The sequence below is a fragment of the Chiloscyllium punctatum genome, chromosome 15 (assembly GCF_047496795.1).
Source record: "Chiloscyllium punctatum isolate Juve2018m chromosome 15, sChiPun1.3, whole genome shotgun sequence".
Classification (NCBI taxonomy): domain Eukaryota; kingdom Metazoa; phylum Chordata; class Chondrichthyes; order Orectolobiformes; family Hemiscylliidae; genus Chiloscyllium; species Chiloscyllium punctatum.
In genome coordinates, this window is record NC_092753.1 from 97,296,484 (window position 1) to 97,315,136 (window position 18,653).

The 18,653-nt window shown below is 45.1% G+C and overlaps 1 protein-coding gene across 8 annotated transcripts in view; it reads left to right on the plus strand.

The window, feature by feature from the left end:
- robo2 (roundabout, axon guidance receptor, homolog 2 (Drosophila)) overlaps positions 1–18,653 on the plus strand; it is a 1,634,458-nt gene that overhangs the window by 1,476,098 nt on the left and 139,707 nt on the right. For all 8 annotated transcript variants that reach the window (XM_072585780.1, XM_072585785.1, XM_072585784.1 and 5 more), the window contains 3 exons: positions 5,429–5,595; positions 15,678–15,799; positions 16,387–16,618. In XM_072585780.1, the coding sequence (XP_072441881.1) occupies positions 5,429–5,595; positions 15,678–15,799; positions 16,387–16,618 (521 nt within the window). The remainder of the gene's footprint in view (positions 1–5,428; positions 5,596–15,677; positions 15,800–16,386; positions 16,619–18,653) is intronic.

Sequence of the window (18,653 nt, forward strand, 5' to 3'; positions counted from 1 at the left end):
CTGAACTGCCTGCTACTGCTTCTGTGTCTTATGGCCTTATGAGGAGAAAGTATTTTATTCAGAGTATAGTGAACCTATGGAATTGTCTACCACAGGAGTAGAACAAAGAACAAAGAAAATTATAGCTCAGGAACAGGCCCTTCGGCCCTCCAAGCCTGCGCCGATCCAGATCCTCTATCTAAACCTGCTGCCTATTTTCTAAGGGTCTGTATGCCTCTGCTCCCTGCCCAATCATGTATCTGTCTAGGTACATCTTCAATGATGCTATCGTGTCCTCCTCTACCACCTCCACTGACAACGCATTCCAGGCACCCACCACCCTCTGCGTAAAGAACTTTCCATGAATATCTCCCTTAAACCTTTCCCCTCTCACCTTGAACTTGTGACCCCTGGTAATTGAGTCCCCCACTCTGGGAAAAAGCTTCTTGCTATCCGTCCTGTTTATACCTCTCATTATTTTGTAGATCTCAATCAGGTCCCCTGTCAACCTCCATCTTTCTAATGAAAATAAACCTAATCTACTCAACCTCTCCTCATAGCTAGCACCATCCATACCAGGCAACATTCTGGTGAATGTCCTCTTCACTGAGTACTATGGAAGATCAGTCTGTTTAAATTTGAGATCATTAGATTTCTGAATACCAGTGGTGGACAGGGTGATAGGAACGTGATAAGTAAGAGACAAGTTCTGCCACTGTTATATTGAATGGTGTGGCAGCCTTAATGGGCTGAATGGCCTACTCCTGTTCCTTTGCTCCCATGAGCTCCATCTCCAAAGTTTAAACTAAAGCTCACCAGCTGAGTCAGCAAGTTGGAGGTTCAAATCTCACTCCAACACAATAATCTAATGTTGACACTGTCAGTCCCCATACTGAGGGAGTACTGTGTTGTCTGAAGTTGTCTTCCAAAAGGAACATTGAACTTTCATTAAACGTTCTGTATTCGTTGTGTCAGATCCCAACAGCATTTCTCTGATCGGTCTTCCTCGTGTCTTACCCATTACATATTTGTCAATCAACATTGTTAAGAAGCAAATTATCTCTTATTCTTGGTGAGAGCTTGCTGTGCACAAACTGGTTGTTGTATTCCCTAAATTACAATGGCAACACTTCAGAAAAGTATGTTCATTGGCTGTGAAACACTTCAGGGCATCCTGAGGCTGTGAAAGGTGCTATAGAAATTAAATTTCTTTCTCTCATGTTAGTCAGCAGCTAGAGGATTCCCATCACGGATGTAGCTTGCTCAGCCTCTGTGAGTGTACAGGTACAGAATGAGCAATTGGTCTTTGTCGGACACATTGCAAACACTGATTTAATCTGGTGACTGGGTCAGTGAGCATGGTCAGAGATTGAAAATGCAAGTGGAATACAAAAACTTTGAAATCTGAAATAAAAAAGGGTAAGTATTGGAAACACTCAGCAATTTAGGTAGCATCCATGTAGAGAGAAACAGAGTCAACAGTGTAAAGTGATGACCTTTCAGCAGACACAGATTTAAGGTATGAAAGGGGGAATGAGAAGATTTTTCTCACTTAGAGAATTGTTTAAAATGTGGAATCTTCCACCTGAAACTGGGTAATCTGGTTCCTGATGGTGAGAAGCATTAAGGGTTACAGACTAAACACAAGGGCTGTTGGGCAAACATAAATTCTCTTTCAGACAGTGCAGACAAGATGACCAGAATGGCCTTCTCTACAATGGGTTTGTCTAATTCCATTAAATCTGTTACATATTGGTTTCTGTGAAGATAATCTTTCCTCCTCAATTCTGTAAATACCAGAGCAGACTAATAGTGTTTTGAATTTTAATGTTCTGGCAGGGATACGTTATGCTAAGTAGCTCACAAAAAAGACCTCCAAGCCACTTGCCATCCTGCCTTGGAATAATATCGGATGTTCCTTCACTGTTGCTGGGTCAAAATCCTGGAATTTCCTCCCTCGGGGCATTACCTGCAGCACACGGACTGCAGTGGTTCAAGAAAGCAGCTCAGCAATAGCTTCTCAAGGGCAATTAGGGAGGAGCAAAAATAAACACTGGGTCAGCCAGTGACGCCCATATCCCAGGAATGAATAAAAAATAATCTTGGCTGAAATTATGACACCATGGTTTAAGTAGATGACAGAGGAGCCAGAAGAGACCATTCAGTCCCTCAAAATTGTACTGCCATTTCTGATATCTCAACTCTGTATATCTGCCCTGGTTCTGCATCCCTTAATACTCCAAATTATCAACAGTTTGTCAAGCTTAGTCTTATGATTTTCTATTGACCCCAGGCTCACAGCTTTTTTTCACGGAGTTCAGGACTTCCACTGCTCTGAACCAGAGCAATTTTTGTTGTTACACAGGACCTTTACCTGATATTACCAACATTAGGACATGTCCATGCACTGTTGGAGGGATCAAGAGATGTCAGAAGGGAACTGGTTGGGATTGTGAGTTGTGAAGAGGATGCAAGGAGACTTTGGGGTGATTTGTGGGAAAGCATGGCAGATACAGCACAGTGTGGCTAAATCTGATGTTATGCACTTCAGTTCTATTTAGTTTTTGAGATGGTAGGAAGTGATGTGTGAAGGGATCTGGGTGTCCTAACATATCATGCAATGAAAGTTATCAGGCAGGTGCAGCAAGCGATGAGGAAGGCTAATGCTATATCAGGGGCCTCTGTGCTGGAGGAGTTGAGTTCAGGAATAGGGCTGACATTGCAGTTGTAGAAGGCCTTGCTGAGACCACACCTGGGGGATTGAGTGCAGTTTCGGTCTCCCTATCTAAGAGAGGATATACTTGGAACAGAGGGACCGCAGCTGAGGCTGATACTAGGAATGGTAGGACTGCCCTGTGAGGTCAGATTGGTTCAACTGGGCCTGTATTCACTAGACTTTAAAAGGATGAATGGGGGCGGGGGCAGTGGGATCTGACTGAACCGTATAAAATTCTAACAGGGCTGGACAGACTAGATGCAGGGTGGATGTTTTCCCTGCTTGGAGAGTCTAGAACCAGAGGACATAGTTTCAGGCTCCGGAGTAGGCCATTTTGGACTGAGGTGAGGAGAAATTTCTTCACTCAATGAGTTGTGAACCTATTTAATTGTGTACCACAGAAAGCTGTAGAGGCCAAGTCTCTGAATACACTCATTAAAGAGAGAGATACTTTTTTAGATTTGAAAGCCATCCGAAGGTAATGGGGAGAAAGAGATTGAAGCACTGGGATAGAGATCAGCTGCGATTATGTCGGATGTTTGGCAATTTGTCTTGAGAGTGCCAAATGGCCTGCTCTTGCTTTGTTTCTATTTTTTATTTCAAATATGGGACTCTGCCAGGATCACACACCACTTCCAGAGCCTTGGAAATCATTGAGAACAAAATCGGCAGCACGCAGAATTGTCAATAAGGTTCAGTCCGTCTGGAGGAAACGGCAAAACGGCATAGATAGAGATGGGAGATAAGATCATGAAGGGATTTGTAAGTGAGGATGAGAATTTGATATTAAGGAGGCTGATAGCCCAGGCATGACCTCATAGTCAGAGGTCTTGGCACTGCCATGTGGGCACGCTTCAGTGAGCTCAAGATCTTCGGGCAGACCAGCTGAACATCGACAAGAGCCTTATTGCAATCACATCTGAAGTTTAGAAAAGGCAGGGCTGTTGTGCTACTCAAGTGGTAACTTACCTCCCGGCTCCACTGTGTTCTCACTCCTCATGCCAAAGCCCCAGTTGCCAGGCGACAAGGGGTCCTCGGGTAAATTTCATTTTGTATTCAGGAATTAGTGCCTGAGAGCTCATTATGTACAAGCTAATTGTATTAGCAGATTAAGCGTGAGGTAATTGTATTACCAGATTACACCATGTGTTTGCTTTCTATTCCTGGTCTCTGTCTTCATCAAATGACAGACGGCAATGCTGTTAAGACTTGTTCTCCTTGCAGCAGAGAAGGTTAACAGGAATATTTAATAAAGGTTTTCAAAGCAGCAAGGGCTTGAAGTTAAAAATAGGGAATGTCTACCATTGATATAAGGGCCAGGAGTGAGGCATCACAGAATGAATGTATTTGCAAAAAACTGATTCAAACATTACAACAGGAGGCCATTCAGCCCCTTGAGTCTAACTGGGGCATATCCTATCTCTACCTTAACTGCAGTTATTTGGTTTGTTTCCATAACCCTTATTGTGTTTTTGCTCAACAAAGGAAAACATCAATCTCAGTCTTGAAGGTTTCAACCGACCACAGACTATCTTCAAGGGGATGGAGTTCCAAAGTTCCACAAATAGAAACAGAGAATGCTGGAGAAACTCAGCACAGCTGGCAGCATCTGTGGAGAGAGAAAGAGAGTTCATGTTTCAAGTCCAACATGGCTACTTCTCTGGTTCTGAAGGAGTTGCTGAACTTGAAAGGTTAAAGCTATTTATCTGTCCACAGAGACTGCCTGAACTGCTGAGTTTCTACAACACTTTCCATTTTCATTTCAGATTCCCAGCATTAACCGTACTTGGCTTTCATTTGAGAGCAACATTCCACGATCCTTTTTGTTAAGGCATGTTGCTTGCAAAGCCCTTGAATGCCTCTGACTTTAAACTTTATCCCCCAATTTGAACTCCTTATCCTATTTTAACTACCTCAGTTAGATCATCCGTATCACAGCTGGAGTATTTTGTACAGTGCTGGTCACTGTACTTACTGATTCTGGATTAGTGGTGCTTGAAGAGCACAGCAGTTCAGGCAGCATCCAAGTAGCTTCGAAATCGACGTTTCGGGCAAAAGCACTTCATCAGGAATAAAGGCAGTGAGCCTGAAGCGGCTCACTGCCTTTATTCCTGATGAAGGGCTTTTGCCCGAAACGTCGATTTCAAGCTACTTGGATGCTGCCTGAACTGCTGTGCGCTTCCAGCACCACTAATCCAGAATCTGGTTTCCAGCATCTGCAGTCATTGTTTTTACCCTACTGTACTTACTGAGCAATGTCAATGCATTGGAAGCAGTTCAGAGAAGGTTTACTAGACTAATCTTTGGAATGAGTGGATTGCGTCATGAGGAAAGGCTAGACAGGTTGGGCCAGTATCCTTTCGAGTTTAGAAGTGTCAGAGGTGACTTAATTGAAGTGTCTCAGATCCTGCAGAATCTTTAAATATTTTTCCGGCAAAAGGTAGACAGATTCTTGATTTCCAAGATTAAGATTATCACAGAATTTGCAGGAATGTAGTGTTAAATCAGCTCAGCCACGATCTTATAGAATGGTGGAGCAAGCTCGAAGGGCCGAATGGCCTCCTGTCATTCCATGTTTGTAGGTTGCCGATATTTGATGAAGGAATTGGGGTCAGTGGGAAAGAATGGTGGTCGCGGATGAGAAGTGTGAGGAAGAAGGTGGGGGGGAGCGAGGATCAGGGAGAAAAAACTGAACTGTGAGATAATGAGTATGATCTCGATTTGATCCCACAGCCAGTCCGTCAGTAACAGCTGGCAAACAGTGGCAGAACATGTGAAGGACACTTTGCACACCGTCAGAGGACTGAGACCGAACACTATCTACCTCTTCATGGTGCGAGCCGTCAACAGTCAGGGGGTCAGTGACCCGAGTCAGATGAGTGAACCAGTCCGTACTCAAGGTAAGGGTATCTCCAGCAGTAGAGTCAATGGACCTCCATATTCAACCATACTTGCAGATTCCATCTTCCATTTCAAACACATATTGAGTTAATGCTGACCAATAGTGCGGTGGACATTAATGTGTCATGATTTGACATCCCTAAGTTCGATAGAAGACAAGTTGGGTAACTTTCCTTTGTTTCATTGCTATACATTGCCTGCTTGGTGGAGAAGGCATTTGTAACGGGTAGGGATAGAGTAACCTGCAGTGGCAATGATCAAAACGAGTAAGTAAGAAGATTAATGGAATACAAGTCACTATTTCAAGATGGCTTGGAGTTGCAATAGAGAGGGGTGTTAGTCATATTACAACCATACAGAGCTCTGGGGAAATCCCAGGTAGATTCAGGTGTGTTCAGTCCCAAGCTTCACATCGCAGGAAGGAGTCAGCAGAGCCCAGAGTCACCACAATGGTTTTAAGGTTAATTATGAAGGCAGGTCACATTTACCTTGCTTTGAGTGGGCTGCTGTAGATCAGTGGTAATGTCCACACCTCTGAGGTAGGAGACCTGTGTTCAAATCCTATTTGCTCCAGTGGTGTGTCCTAACATCCCTGATTGGTTGATCCAAAGATATTTGTGTTCTATTGAGCATGAAAAAAAATCAAAGTGTGGCATTATTGGAATGTTAAAGATAATTTTTAAAAATTGATAGACAAGATTAGGGGAAAAAATGTCTCATGTTGTTGGGGAGAATGAGGTCTGATGGCAGGAAACAGTACTTCACACAAGGACTAATAGTAATGTCAAACTCCATCTTCAAAAATCTCTCAAGACTGTACTTGAATCAGAAGTTTTACAACAGTGCTTGCTATACTTTTGTTTGGCGAGTTTGTTAAGGATATTTGTAACTGCCATGGGGAGATAAAGTTAAGAAATGGATTATTGACAATCCAGTTGAATGGTAGAACAGATGCGAGAGGCTGAATGGCCTCCACCTGTCCCACTGATGGACTGCATGGATGAATGACGAGCTGGGAACGAGACTGGAAGCTGGGAGATTACCCGGATTCACAACCTCACCCACAGCTGACCAGGCAAGAAGAGAAACGGAGATGTGTCATTTGCCAAGGGCTGATTTGGGAAGTGCTTCGACAAAAGTTTGAAGTGGGACAAAAGGAAGATAAATAGGTGAATTAACGAGAAACTGTTGCCACTGATCAGAGAGTCAATGACTTGGTACATAGCTTTAAGTTAATTGTGAAAACAACCGTGTGGTCGGGAGGTTTTTTTATTATGGTACGTTGTTGGGATTGGGCCTTCACTGTCTGAAAGGGTGGTGGAAGTTGATTCAATAGGAATGGTCAAAATTGGATTAATAATTAAAATGACAAAGTAGCTTATATAATTCCATGAACAAAGTGAAACATCCTGAGGCACTTCACTGGAAAGTATGAGCCACATTAAGCGATATAATGGCAAGTGAAAATAAACTTGATCAAAGGGATTGTTTTTAGGGAGACTCTGAAAGGAGGAGAGATGGTGAAGGGTCTAGGGAGGGAATTGCAGAGTTTTAGGCCTGGGTGCTGAACCCAGCTATGGAGCCATTAAAATTGGAGATTGAGGAAAGGAGGCGGGAATCATAGGAATATAGATAACTCGGAGGGTTGAAAGTGAAGATTCCAAAGATAAGGAGGAAAGAGGCATGGATGGACTTGAATGGTAATATGTTTCCTGCTGGAAGTTAGTGTCAGTTACTGAGGACTGGGGGATGTTGAAGGAATGGGGACTTATTGTCAGTGACAACACACTGAGAGCAGGGTTTTGGATGTGGTCAAATTCTCAGAGATTGGAATGTCAGAGACCAGCCAGGAGTGTGTTGGGGTGGTCAAGTCCCAGGGACACCAAAAACAAGAATGAGGAGCAGAGACTCGGGTGAAGCCAGGCGAGGTGACTGAACTGCAAATGGACAGTGTTAACGATGAAGTGAATATCTGGCTGGAATCGCATTTCGGAATTGATCAGTACAGTGAGGGAGGGTAGCAGATCCACTGTTGGCAGAGAGAGAGTCCTTGGGAATGGAACTCGGAGTGAGAGCTGAAAGCAGAAATTACTTAACGTGGAAGGAGATCTCTGCTCATTCAGAGCTGGTTGTCATATGAAAGCTAAAAGATGCTGCGAATCTGAAACAAATACAAGTTGCTGGAGAAGCTCAGCAGGTCTGGCAGCATTTGTGGAGAGAAATCAGCGTTAACATTTCAGGTGGAGTGACCCTTCCTCAGAACTGTTCTGGATCTGAACTGTTAACTCTGATTTCTCTCCACAGCTCAGCATTGATCTGGTTGTTAGATATCTCTGGCTTTACAGAGAGAGCAGGAAACATTTGCCCCAGGGCGTGAGAGATTAGACAGAGGAAGGTGACTGTAATTGGCTCGTTTTTTTCCAAGAGCCAGCACATATTATGAAGGGCCGAATAATCTCCGCCTGCACTGTGAGAATCTCTGAAATTTAGAGAGAGCCCCTTGAAACCGGTTAGCTTGTCTTTACCAGATTCTCTTTCATAAACCAGAGCTTGTGCGGATTCCGATCCTGACTGCCCTCCAGGTTACCGGCCTCTGAGGAGGTGGCATTTCCACAGCAACAGAGCAGAGATGTACCCAGCACGGTGGACGTGCTGCAGAATTCAAGTCAGGTGCCTGTATGTCAATAAAATGTCATTGTGTCACCTGATTGGAGTGGGCCTGTTTGCAAACAGCGATACCTGTCCACTCTGAATTGAATTGAATTAAATTGTTCTCTGTTGTATCTCTAGGATCTCCCCAAGATCACTTTGGACTGTAACTCCTCTTTAACCAGCTGTGTGTTTGATTTTACATCCTTAAGTGCTTATCTTGTTCCTCTGCTTCACCTTTATATTCCTGCTTCCAGAGTGATTTGTTTCCAAGCTATTCAATCTGTCATGTGCATCACCCATCTCCCTTTTCAGAGGGTGTGGCGGGCAATGTTCTAATGGTAAAAACAAATGGTCAAAACAAATAACAGCTTTGACAAAGGGTCTGTTAGACTCGAAACGTCAGCTCTTTTCTCTCCTTACAGATGCTGCCAGACCTGCTGAGATTTTCCAGTGTTTTCTCTCTTATGGTCTAATGGTATTATCCCTTGACTGTTAATCTAAAAACCCAGCCAGCATTCTGGGGCTCCTGGGTTTGATTCCTGCCATGGGAGAGGGAGGAATTTCAATTCAATAATAATCTGGAATTCAGAGTCTAATGATGACCATGAAGCCATTTTCAATTGTTGGAAAAACCCATCTGGTTCACTAATGTCCTTTAGGGAAGGAAAACTGCCGTCCTTACCTGGTCTTGCCTACATGTGACTCCAGACCCACAACAATGTGGTCGACTTTTAACTGCCCTTTGAGCAATTAGGGATGGGCAATAATTAATCATTAATCCACAGGATAAGTGTGTCTCTAGCTAGGCCAACACTTATTGTCCATTTAGTGCTGGTCGAGTGAGTGATAACCACTTCCCATGAATGAAAAAAAATAGAAAATTCCCAGGTGGGGAAGCATTGGGATGATTCCTTTTTTGTGGCTGTTTTCTTCCCTGTATGCTGTTCTCTGGAAACTTCAAAGAAAGAAGTACTTGCATTTATATAGCACCTTTCATGACTGCTGGAGAAAGATCTTGAATGAACTCTACCTGGTATCCTGAGCAATATTCGTGCCTCAGAAATATCATAGAAACAGATGATCTGATCTTTTATCACATTGGGGTTTGTGGGATCTTTCTGTCCTCCATATGCTGCCGTGTAAACACTCTGAAGTTGTAAATGGTGGGATCTGAATAAATGGTGTCCCTTCTCCAACCGAATTTTCTTAACAACTACAAGGTACATTTGTGTGGCCATCAGGGAAGGTCAATATTCAACTGAGCAGTGAAGCCCCCTGTAGTCCAAGAGGAGGAAGTGAGAACTGCAGATGTTGGAGATCAGAGTCGAGAGTGTGGTGCTGGAAAAGCTCAACAGGTCAGATAGCATCCAAGGAGCAGGAAAATTTACATTTCAGGCTAAAGTCGTTCCTTTTGAAGGGCTCTTGCCTGAAATGTCGATTTCCCTGATCCTTGGGTGCTGCCCGGTCTGCTGTAATTTTCTAGCACCAGACTGTGGACACTGCAGTCAAAGAGCCTGGTCTCCCATGGTCATTTAGACGGTAAACTATGGGCTATTCTATACCTGGGAATAGAGGAGAGAAATGATTCTGTCACCAGCAAAGCTAGATTAGGGAGGGAGAGAGACAGAAAGCAGGACAGAGAGTGATGGACGGAGAGAAATTGTTAAAGAAACAAGCAGAGACAAAGAATCTAATGAACGGAATGCACCAGATAGTAACACCAAGAGAGAATGCAGGGAAGTGAGAAATAGTTGGATCGACAAAGAGACATTGCTGCAATCAGAAAGACAAAGAGAGAACGAGAAAGATAGAAATGGACCAAGCCTTAGGAAGACAGAGAGTAGGAATGCTGTCAGAAAGAACTCAAGAATATCAAGGGGCAAAAAGTGAGAGACCAAGAAAAGGAACAAGGGACAGGGCAGCTATCCAGGAGAGAAACAGTGACACAGAACAAGAAAGACAGGCACCAGATAAATAGATAAAGAGGGTGGCAGAAGGAGAGAGAGAGAGAGAGAGAGCAGAGGATATAGATGGAGATAGTCAGTGAGAGAGGGTGGAAACAAGGCAGCGGGATATACAAATAATGCAAGGCAAAAGCTGTTCATTTATGAGTAATTAATTAAAACACTTGATTCCAATTACATTAATTTGCATAATTAAATGAAGCTTGGTCTGAGTCTTTGTATCCAGCACCCTGCGGTTGTCAGAAACATCGCAGGCTGAAAATTCAGTGACGGTTGCTGTTTTGCCATGAATTATAGCAATGGAAAAGTCTCATTATTTAATCTGGCAGCGGTCTGCTCCCTCCTGCCAGCAGACGAAACCAAAGTGCACCAGCATCTCCCCATCGACATGTGATGTGAATGTGTGTCTCACAGAATGATACTGTGTTTGCAGCACACAGAGAGGCCACTCAGCCCATGATGACTGTCTGTGCTAGCACCCTACAAGGGTATCTTCAGTCAGTGCCACTCCCCTCACAAATTCCCCGCAGCCCTGCAGTATTTTAAATTGTCCCCAGATAGTTCTCCTTTAGAAATCCACCATCAAATCCTCAAGTGAAGGATTCCAGGTCCTTTGTTCTCAATCTTGCCTCATGTCACCTTTGGGTCTTTTACCGACTTCTTTACATCAGTGTCCCCACTTCTCAATTCTTCCGCCAACAGCAGCTTTGAACAGAAACCCTACAGTGTGGAAACAGGCCCTTCGGCCCAACAAGCCCACACCAACCCTCTGAAGAGTAACCCACCCGGACCCATTCCCCTACACTATATTTACCCCTGACTAATGCTCCTAGCCTGAGCACTAATGGCAATTTAGCAATTTAGCATGACCAATCCACCTTAACCTGTACATCTTTGGATTGTGGGAGGAAATCAATCAATCAATTAACAATCAATCCACGTCTTTTACAATGTATAATTTCATTTACATCAAACTGTAAACTTTTGCTATAAGTTCTATGACTTACAATCTTATACTTCAGAATCACCTGATGAAGGAGCAATAATCTGAAAGCTGGTGCTTCCAAATGTACCTGGTGTTGTGTGATTTGTAACTTTGTAAGCCCCAGTGCAACACCAGCATCTCCAAATCAAGACGTGGCGAGGGTGTGCAAACTCTATACAGACAGTCAGCCAAGGCTGGAATCGCACCCAGGACCCTGGCACTGTTTGGCAGCAGTGCTAACCACTGAGCCACCAGGCCACAGCTTCTCTTCATCTACTCTGTTCAGACCCAGTCATAGTTTTCAACATTCTTAATGGGCAGGTTACAGACTTTAAATGTTTTGTGGAAAAAGCAAGCAGAAGGTGAAAAGGAACATTTGCACCCTGTGAGAGGTTAGGGTCTGGAATGTGCTGCCTGGCAATGTGGTGGAGGCAGGTTTGACTGAGGCATTCCAGAGGGGCACTGGCTGGTTATCTGGAGAGAAGCAGTGAGCAAGAGTTTGGTGGAAACAAAAGATTGATGCTGAGTTAAAATGCTCAGTGAGCTGTTACAGGCGCGATGGGTTGAACGGCCTCATCCTGCACCATAAGGATTTTGTGATGGTCATTTCACACCTGATGTGGCTGCTTATATCACGAACCATAAACAGAGCAGGTATGGTCCCACAGAGACCACAGGTGAGGGGAGAGAGATTTTAAAAATATATGTGGGCCAAATATTTTTACACAGAGGGTGGTTCACGTGTGAAGTGAACTTCCTGAGGAAGTGGTGGATGTGGGTACAGTTACAACATTTAAAAGACATTTGGATAAGTTTATGAATAGGAAAGGTTTGGAGGGATATGGGCCAAGCGCAGGTAGGTGCGACTGGTTTGGTTTCAGAACATGATTGGCATGGACTGGTTGGACCAAAGGGTCTGTTTCCGTGCTGTATGACTCGATGAGTAATTGTCCTATTGGTGGTTGAAGAGATGTCCCAATCTGACATTGTGTTGTGGCCTTTTGCTTCCTGCAGTGTATTTGTAGTAAGAAGGAAGCTGGAAGAACACAGCAAGCCAAGCAGCATCAGGAGGGGGAGAAGTCGACATTTCGGATGTAATCCTTCTTCAGGACTGGGGGTGGGTGTGGAAGGAGCTGCAGATAAAGGGGGTGGCAGGGACAGGGTGATAAAGTGGGAATAGGTGAAGAGAGGCAGAGGGTACGACCTTATTAGTCACTGGGAGGAGTGAATCTGGTTGGTGGCAGGGAGGGGTGGAAGGGAGGGGGAGGGGCTGGGAAGGGAATTGGGGGATAGGAAGGGAGATTATTTAAAATTGGATCACTCAATGTTGATACTCAGAGAGGTTGGTGCAAATAGCAAAGTGACATTGAAGAGGAGATTGGACAAAGACATGAGAGACAGAGAAGAGAGAGACGTAAGATCCTGTCCTAACATTCAAGGCTCCAGCCAAGTGCTGGAACGTGGGATTGGTGTAGATAGGTCAGTGCAGAATCAATAAGCCAAAGGGCCTCTTCTGTGTTGTATGACTTTATGTGAAGTAAGCGGAGGTTTCCATTGATGGAGTTAGATGAGAAAGGAAAGGAGGAGGCTGCATAAGTGCTAGTAAGAACTGTTTGGGCTAAATGGCCTGTTTCTGTGCTGTATATTCAGTGTAGTGCAATGTGATTTTACATAGAATTTTGTGCCTTTCCATGGAGCCTTTACCATCCCATACCAGCGTGACAGATATGACATTGTAAATTTTGGCACTGAGCCACTTAACGAGAAAAGAGCAGCTGACCAAAAGCTCGCTCAAAGAGGAATACCTTCCAAGGATGGGAGAGGTGGGAAGGTTCAGGGAGGAAATCCCAGAGATTACAGCCTCCAGGAAGATGAAGGAGCTGACAGGGCTGGCACCTTGAAACGAGACAGAGATGTTCAGAGAAGAAACTGAGAGAGGACGAGAATGGTGATGGTGGAGTTGGAGAGGTTGGAGATGATATGGCAATCATTAATTGCTGTTGTTTTTACATTGTCTAAATGCTGCAGAAAGGATGGGTGTTGCTAGCAGATCGCACAACCTGGATTTGTCCCCATTCCCCGAATGGACCAAGCAGGTCAACCAGTAACAGCTGCTCCATTTAGACAAGGGCAATAAGTGACAGGCTTCCAGCACCAATCCGATCGATGGGGAAGGAAGCAGCAGACGGAGGAGAAAGCAGGGCTGCATTCTGAACCGACCGAGAAAAGCTAACAGCTCAGTAACAGCAGTGGACAGATATTCACTCAGTTCGATCACAAGGGCAAACCAAAACTGAAACACAAATTGTTACAGACTCATGAAATAAGTTCCCAGACCGCAGAAACAGCACATTAGCTAAAGCTTTCACGAACACTTAAGGGTTGTAGACTCAGTGTGTTCGTTGACAGAAACACTGTTTATTATCCTTGGCAATCCTTTGCGTGGCATAACTTGCTTTCCCATTCATTTCCTGAATCAGTTCCCCTGCGAGACTCCATGAAATATAAGCTGCTGTGAAGGTTTAGGGTCTGTATTTATGAGTATCTGTTTTGACGAGTTCCAAGGGTTAATGTGTTGAATGAAATAAAAGCATCAGATGTTCTTTTGTATTTGAGTTTCGGGATTCTCAAGCAAACACACCTGGGAGAGGGAGAGCCCAAGTACAGGGTTAGATACAGAATAAAGCTTACTCTACATCATTACTGAATCCACCACCACCAACATCCTTGTGACATTGATCAGAAACTAAACTAGATTATGATTTGGAGATGCCGGTGTTGGACTGGGGTGTACAAAGTTAAAAGTCCTATCACCTGATGAAGGAGCGTCGCTCCGAAAGTTAGTGTGCTTCCAATTAAACCTGTTGGACTATAACCTGGTGTTGTGTGATTTTTAACTTTGAACTAGATTAGCCATACAAGTACAGTGGCCACAAGAGCAGGTGAGTAACTCACCTCCTGACTCCCTAAATCCTGTCCACCATCGACAAGGCACAAGACAGGAGTGTGATGGAATACTCCCCACTTGTCTGATTGAATGCAGCTCCAACAGCGCTGAAGACGCTTGACACCATCCAGGACAAAGCAGCCCCCACTTGATTGACACCACATCCACAAGCATCCACTCCCTCCACCACTCACACTCAGTAGCAGCAGTGTGTACTATTTACAAGATGCGCTGCAGAAATTCACCCAATATTCTCAGGCAGCACCTTCCAAACCCATGGCCACTTCCAATTAGAAGGACAAGGACAGCAGATACACTGGAACATCACCCCCTGCAAGTTCCCCTCTAAGCCCCTCATCATCCTGACTTGGAAATATATCTCCGTTCCTTCACTGTCTCTGGATCAAAATCCTGGAATTCCATCCCTAAGGACATTAAGAAGGACTGCAGCAGTTCAAGAAAGCAGCTCACCCCCACCTTCTCAAGAGGCAACTAGGGATGGGCAATAAATGCTGGGCCCAGCCAGCAATTTCCATGTCCCATGGATGATTAAAAAAAAGCCCTCAAATTTAAAACCTCCAGGACGGGGACAGTACGGGGTTAGATACAGAGCAAAGCTCTCTCTACACTGTCCACATCAAACACTCCCAGGACAGGGACAGCACAAGGTTAGAAACAGAGTAAAGCTCCCTCTACACTGTCTCCCATCAAACATTCCAAGGCAGGTGCAGCATAGGGTTAGATACAGAGTAAAACTCTTTCTACACTGTCCCCATCAAACAGTCCCAGGATAGGGACAGCACAGGGTTAGATAAAGAGTAAAACTCTCTCTACACTGTCCCCATCAAACACTCCAAGGATAGGGACAGCACAGGGTTAGATAAAGAGTAAAACTCTCTCTACACTGTCCCCATCAAACAGTCCCAGAATAGGGACAGCACAGGGTTAGATAAAGAGTAAAACTCTCTCTACACTGTCCCCATCAAACACTCCCAGGACAGGAACAGCACGGCATCAGAATCCCCTGAACATCTACCAAGCCATGATCAGTTGAGATGATAAAAGAAAATGTGGAAGATTGTGGTCTATATAATCATTTAGTTTGAGACTAACTCACATTTGGAATGATTACACCCTCGAATGAAGCCGATGAGTGTTTTTTTGGTGAAGTGTATTAATGACAGATGAGAGTGTAAAAAGAGGTAAAAACAATGACTGCAGATGCTGGAAAGCAAATACTGGATTAGTGGTGCTGGAAGAGCACAGCAGTTCAGGCAGCATCCATTTCGCTGCTCGTTGGATGCTGCCGGAACTGCTGTGCTCTTCCAGCACCACTAATCCAGTAGATGAGAGTGTAAGCAGAATGTGAGCATTCCTCTGAGGGTGCTGAAGGAAATGCCGCTGTGAGATGTCTCAATTCTTCAGCTCTCATCAAAGGTTATTGACTTGTTCATTTTGTTCCTGTCTCTCCATGGTCCAGCCTTCACTGTTTTCAATCTCAAATGTTGTCTGCCTTTTACTGTTCCTTCACAGATATCAGTCCACCGGCTCAAGGAGTGGATCACAGGCAAGTGCAGCGGGAACTCGGTGAGGTTATAGTACGCCTACATAACCCGCTTGTGCTCACTCCATCCAGTATACAAGTCACGTGGACGGTAAGCACCTTACCGTTTTACTGCCTTTCCCAGTCACAAAACCCTGCTGCTGTCATTGGCCACTGCAACGATCAGGCATAGTCAGAAGTCACATGACACCAGGTTATAGTCCAACCAGTTTATTTGAAATCACAAGCTTTCGGTGCGTTGAAGTCCAGCTGACGAAGGGGCAGCGCTCCAGAAGCTTGTGATTTCAAATCACCCAGTTGGACTATAACCTGGTTTCATGTGACTTCTGACTTTGTCCAAGTGGCGGATTTCATCTGGGAGACTGCACCCTGGTGCCAAGCCCCTGACCACATCTTCGACACGGTCAATGTAGTCAGTTTGGAATGATGGAAGGAGGAGTCTGCTGTGCCAAGTTATTCCAGCAATGAATGGACCCCTCTGGCTGTCAGTGCTGTGGGATGGGCCAAGGCCATGAAGAGGCAATCTCATTGGATGGTTCAAGATTGTGAAGGGCTTTGCTGTTTAGTTCACAATGCGTCTCCTTATTCCCCCCTCGGAGTGCGTTGGAAGGGATGGTTAGTGGACAGTTGATGTCAGAGTGATGGATGCTAATCGCTTTCTCCATTTGTCCCACCCAGGTGGAGCGCCAATCACAATTCATCCAGGGTTACCGTGTGTTGTTCCGGCAAGTCTCCGGCCTGCCCAGCCCCTCGTCCTGGCAAGTCATGGAGGTCAAAGTGCCCACCGAGCGAAGTGCAGTCCTTAACAACCTGAAGAAGGGCATCACCTATGAGATGAAAGTCCGGCCGTACTTCAATGAATTTCAAGGGATTGACAGTGAATCAAAAACTGCACGCACAACTGAGGAAGGTGGGTCACACAAAGTGTCTGTGTTTCCATCTGTTATGGAACCTGTAATCAGTAGTTCTGGAATGGAATGGGCATCTCACCCCATCCCCTTTCAGTTAGACTCATGCTCTGCCCCATTCAACTTGAATTTGTGTTCCCCACTCAGTAACTTGTTGGAAATCTGGAGGAACAAGGTGTCTGGGATTTCAATGCATAGCCGAATAAACAGTTTTTCTTCTTCACCATTGAAAGTTCAGCATTGAAAAGGCAGGATCTCCTCCAAACCCGCTCCAGTGCAATCACATCCTTCCTAAAGTGTGGTGACCAGAATGGCATAGAGTCCTCCAGCTGTGGCCGAGCCAAAGTCCTGAACAGCCCTGAATCTAACTTTATGCTCTCCCTGTCCTGGGAGTGTTTGATGGGAACGGTTTAGAGAGAGCTCTACTCTATATCTAGCCCCATGCAGTCCCTGTCCTGGGAGTGTTTGATTGGGGATAGTGTAGAGAGAGCTTTACTCTATATCTAACCCTGTGCTCTCCCTGTCCTGGGAGTGATTGATGTGGACAGTGTAGAGAGAGCTTTACTCTGTATCTAACCCCATGCAGCCCCTGTCCTGGGAGTGTTTGATGGGGGACAGTGTAGAGGGAGCTTTACTCTGTATCTAACCCCATGCAGTCCCTGTCCTGGGAGTGTTTGATTGGGGATAGTGTAGAGAGAGCTTTACTCTGTATCTAACCCCATGCAGTCCCTGTCCTGGGAGTGTTTGATTGGGGATAGTGTAGAGGGAAATTTATTCTGAATCTAACCCCATGCTCTCCCTGCCCTGGGAGTGTTTGATGGGGACAATGTAGAGACAGCTTTACTCTGTATCCAACCCCGTGTTGTCCCTGTCCTGGGAGTGTTTGATGAGGGCAGGGTGGAGAATGGTTAACTTTGTTCTGAATCTGTGTGCTGTTTCCAGACCTGGGAAGTTTTGGTTCTGACAGAAACTGGCTGGAACGGGATGGGATGCATTACCCTGCGTTAATATCCTTCAGCTTGACGAGAACAAGACTGACATCTAAAAAGAAGCAAAAACTTTCTGGTGACTTAATATGTAAGAGTGCAGGTCCCACTGTGCTGAAATACACCATCAATCATTCCGAGGATGTATTTGTCGAGTCTCTGAATGTGTCAGAACACACAGGGGCTTTGCACAAACTGTGCCCAATGGCCCACACTTCTCACTGACTCACAAAATACCGTGTTCTGTGATTGCTAATGGTACAGGAATAGCTGTGTTGTTATGTTTGAGCTGTTGGCCAGTAAACGTCTTCAATCATCACTGAGTAGCCAACAATATTCATGACGAAAATGTAGCTCCCCAAAATGCCTGCCCCATTTGTCCCTGCACCCTTCCACTGGTGGAGATGAGAGGGCAGTGAGCCATCTGGGACTGAGAACAGCAATATTCTGTCTGCTCCTCTGAAGAGGTTTCAGTGGGTAGGATACGAATGGTCGATGGTGAATGAAAGGGATATCAGACGGACGTGGGAAAGCATGGACTGAGGGAGAGAAAAAGCACGGGATCTCTACCTGACCAGAAGTTGACTTCAGTTCTGTCAGAAGACTGGAGATACTGATCCCGGTCTGTTGTTGCAAAGAGAACTTGAGCAGGAGATGGGGTTGAGGAGAATAAGACCACATTCTCTACCACCATCATTCCCTGACGGAAGGTGTTAACTCTACAGGGACACTGTTACTCTGATGTCAGCGATCTAGAGAGAAGTATACCATCACCAGGTGAGGGGTATAGTGTGTACCATCACCAGGTGAGGGGTATAGTGTGTACCAGCACCAGGTGAGGGGTACAGTGTGTACCAGCACCAGGTGAGGGGTATAGTGTGTACCAGCACCAGGTGAGGGGTGTAGTGTGTACCAACACCAGGTGAGGGGTACAGTGTGTACCAGCACCAGGTGAGGGGTATAGTGTGTACCAGCACCAGGTGAGGGGTATAGTGTGTACCAACACCAGGTGAGGGGTGTAGTGTGTACCATTACCAGGTGAGGGGTATAG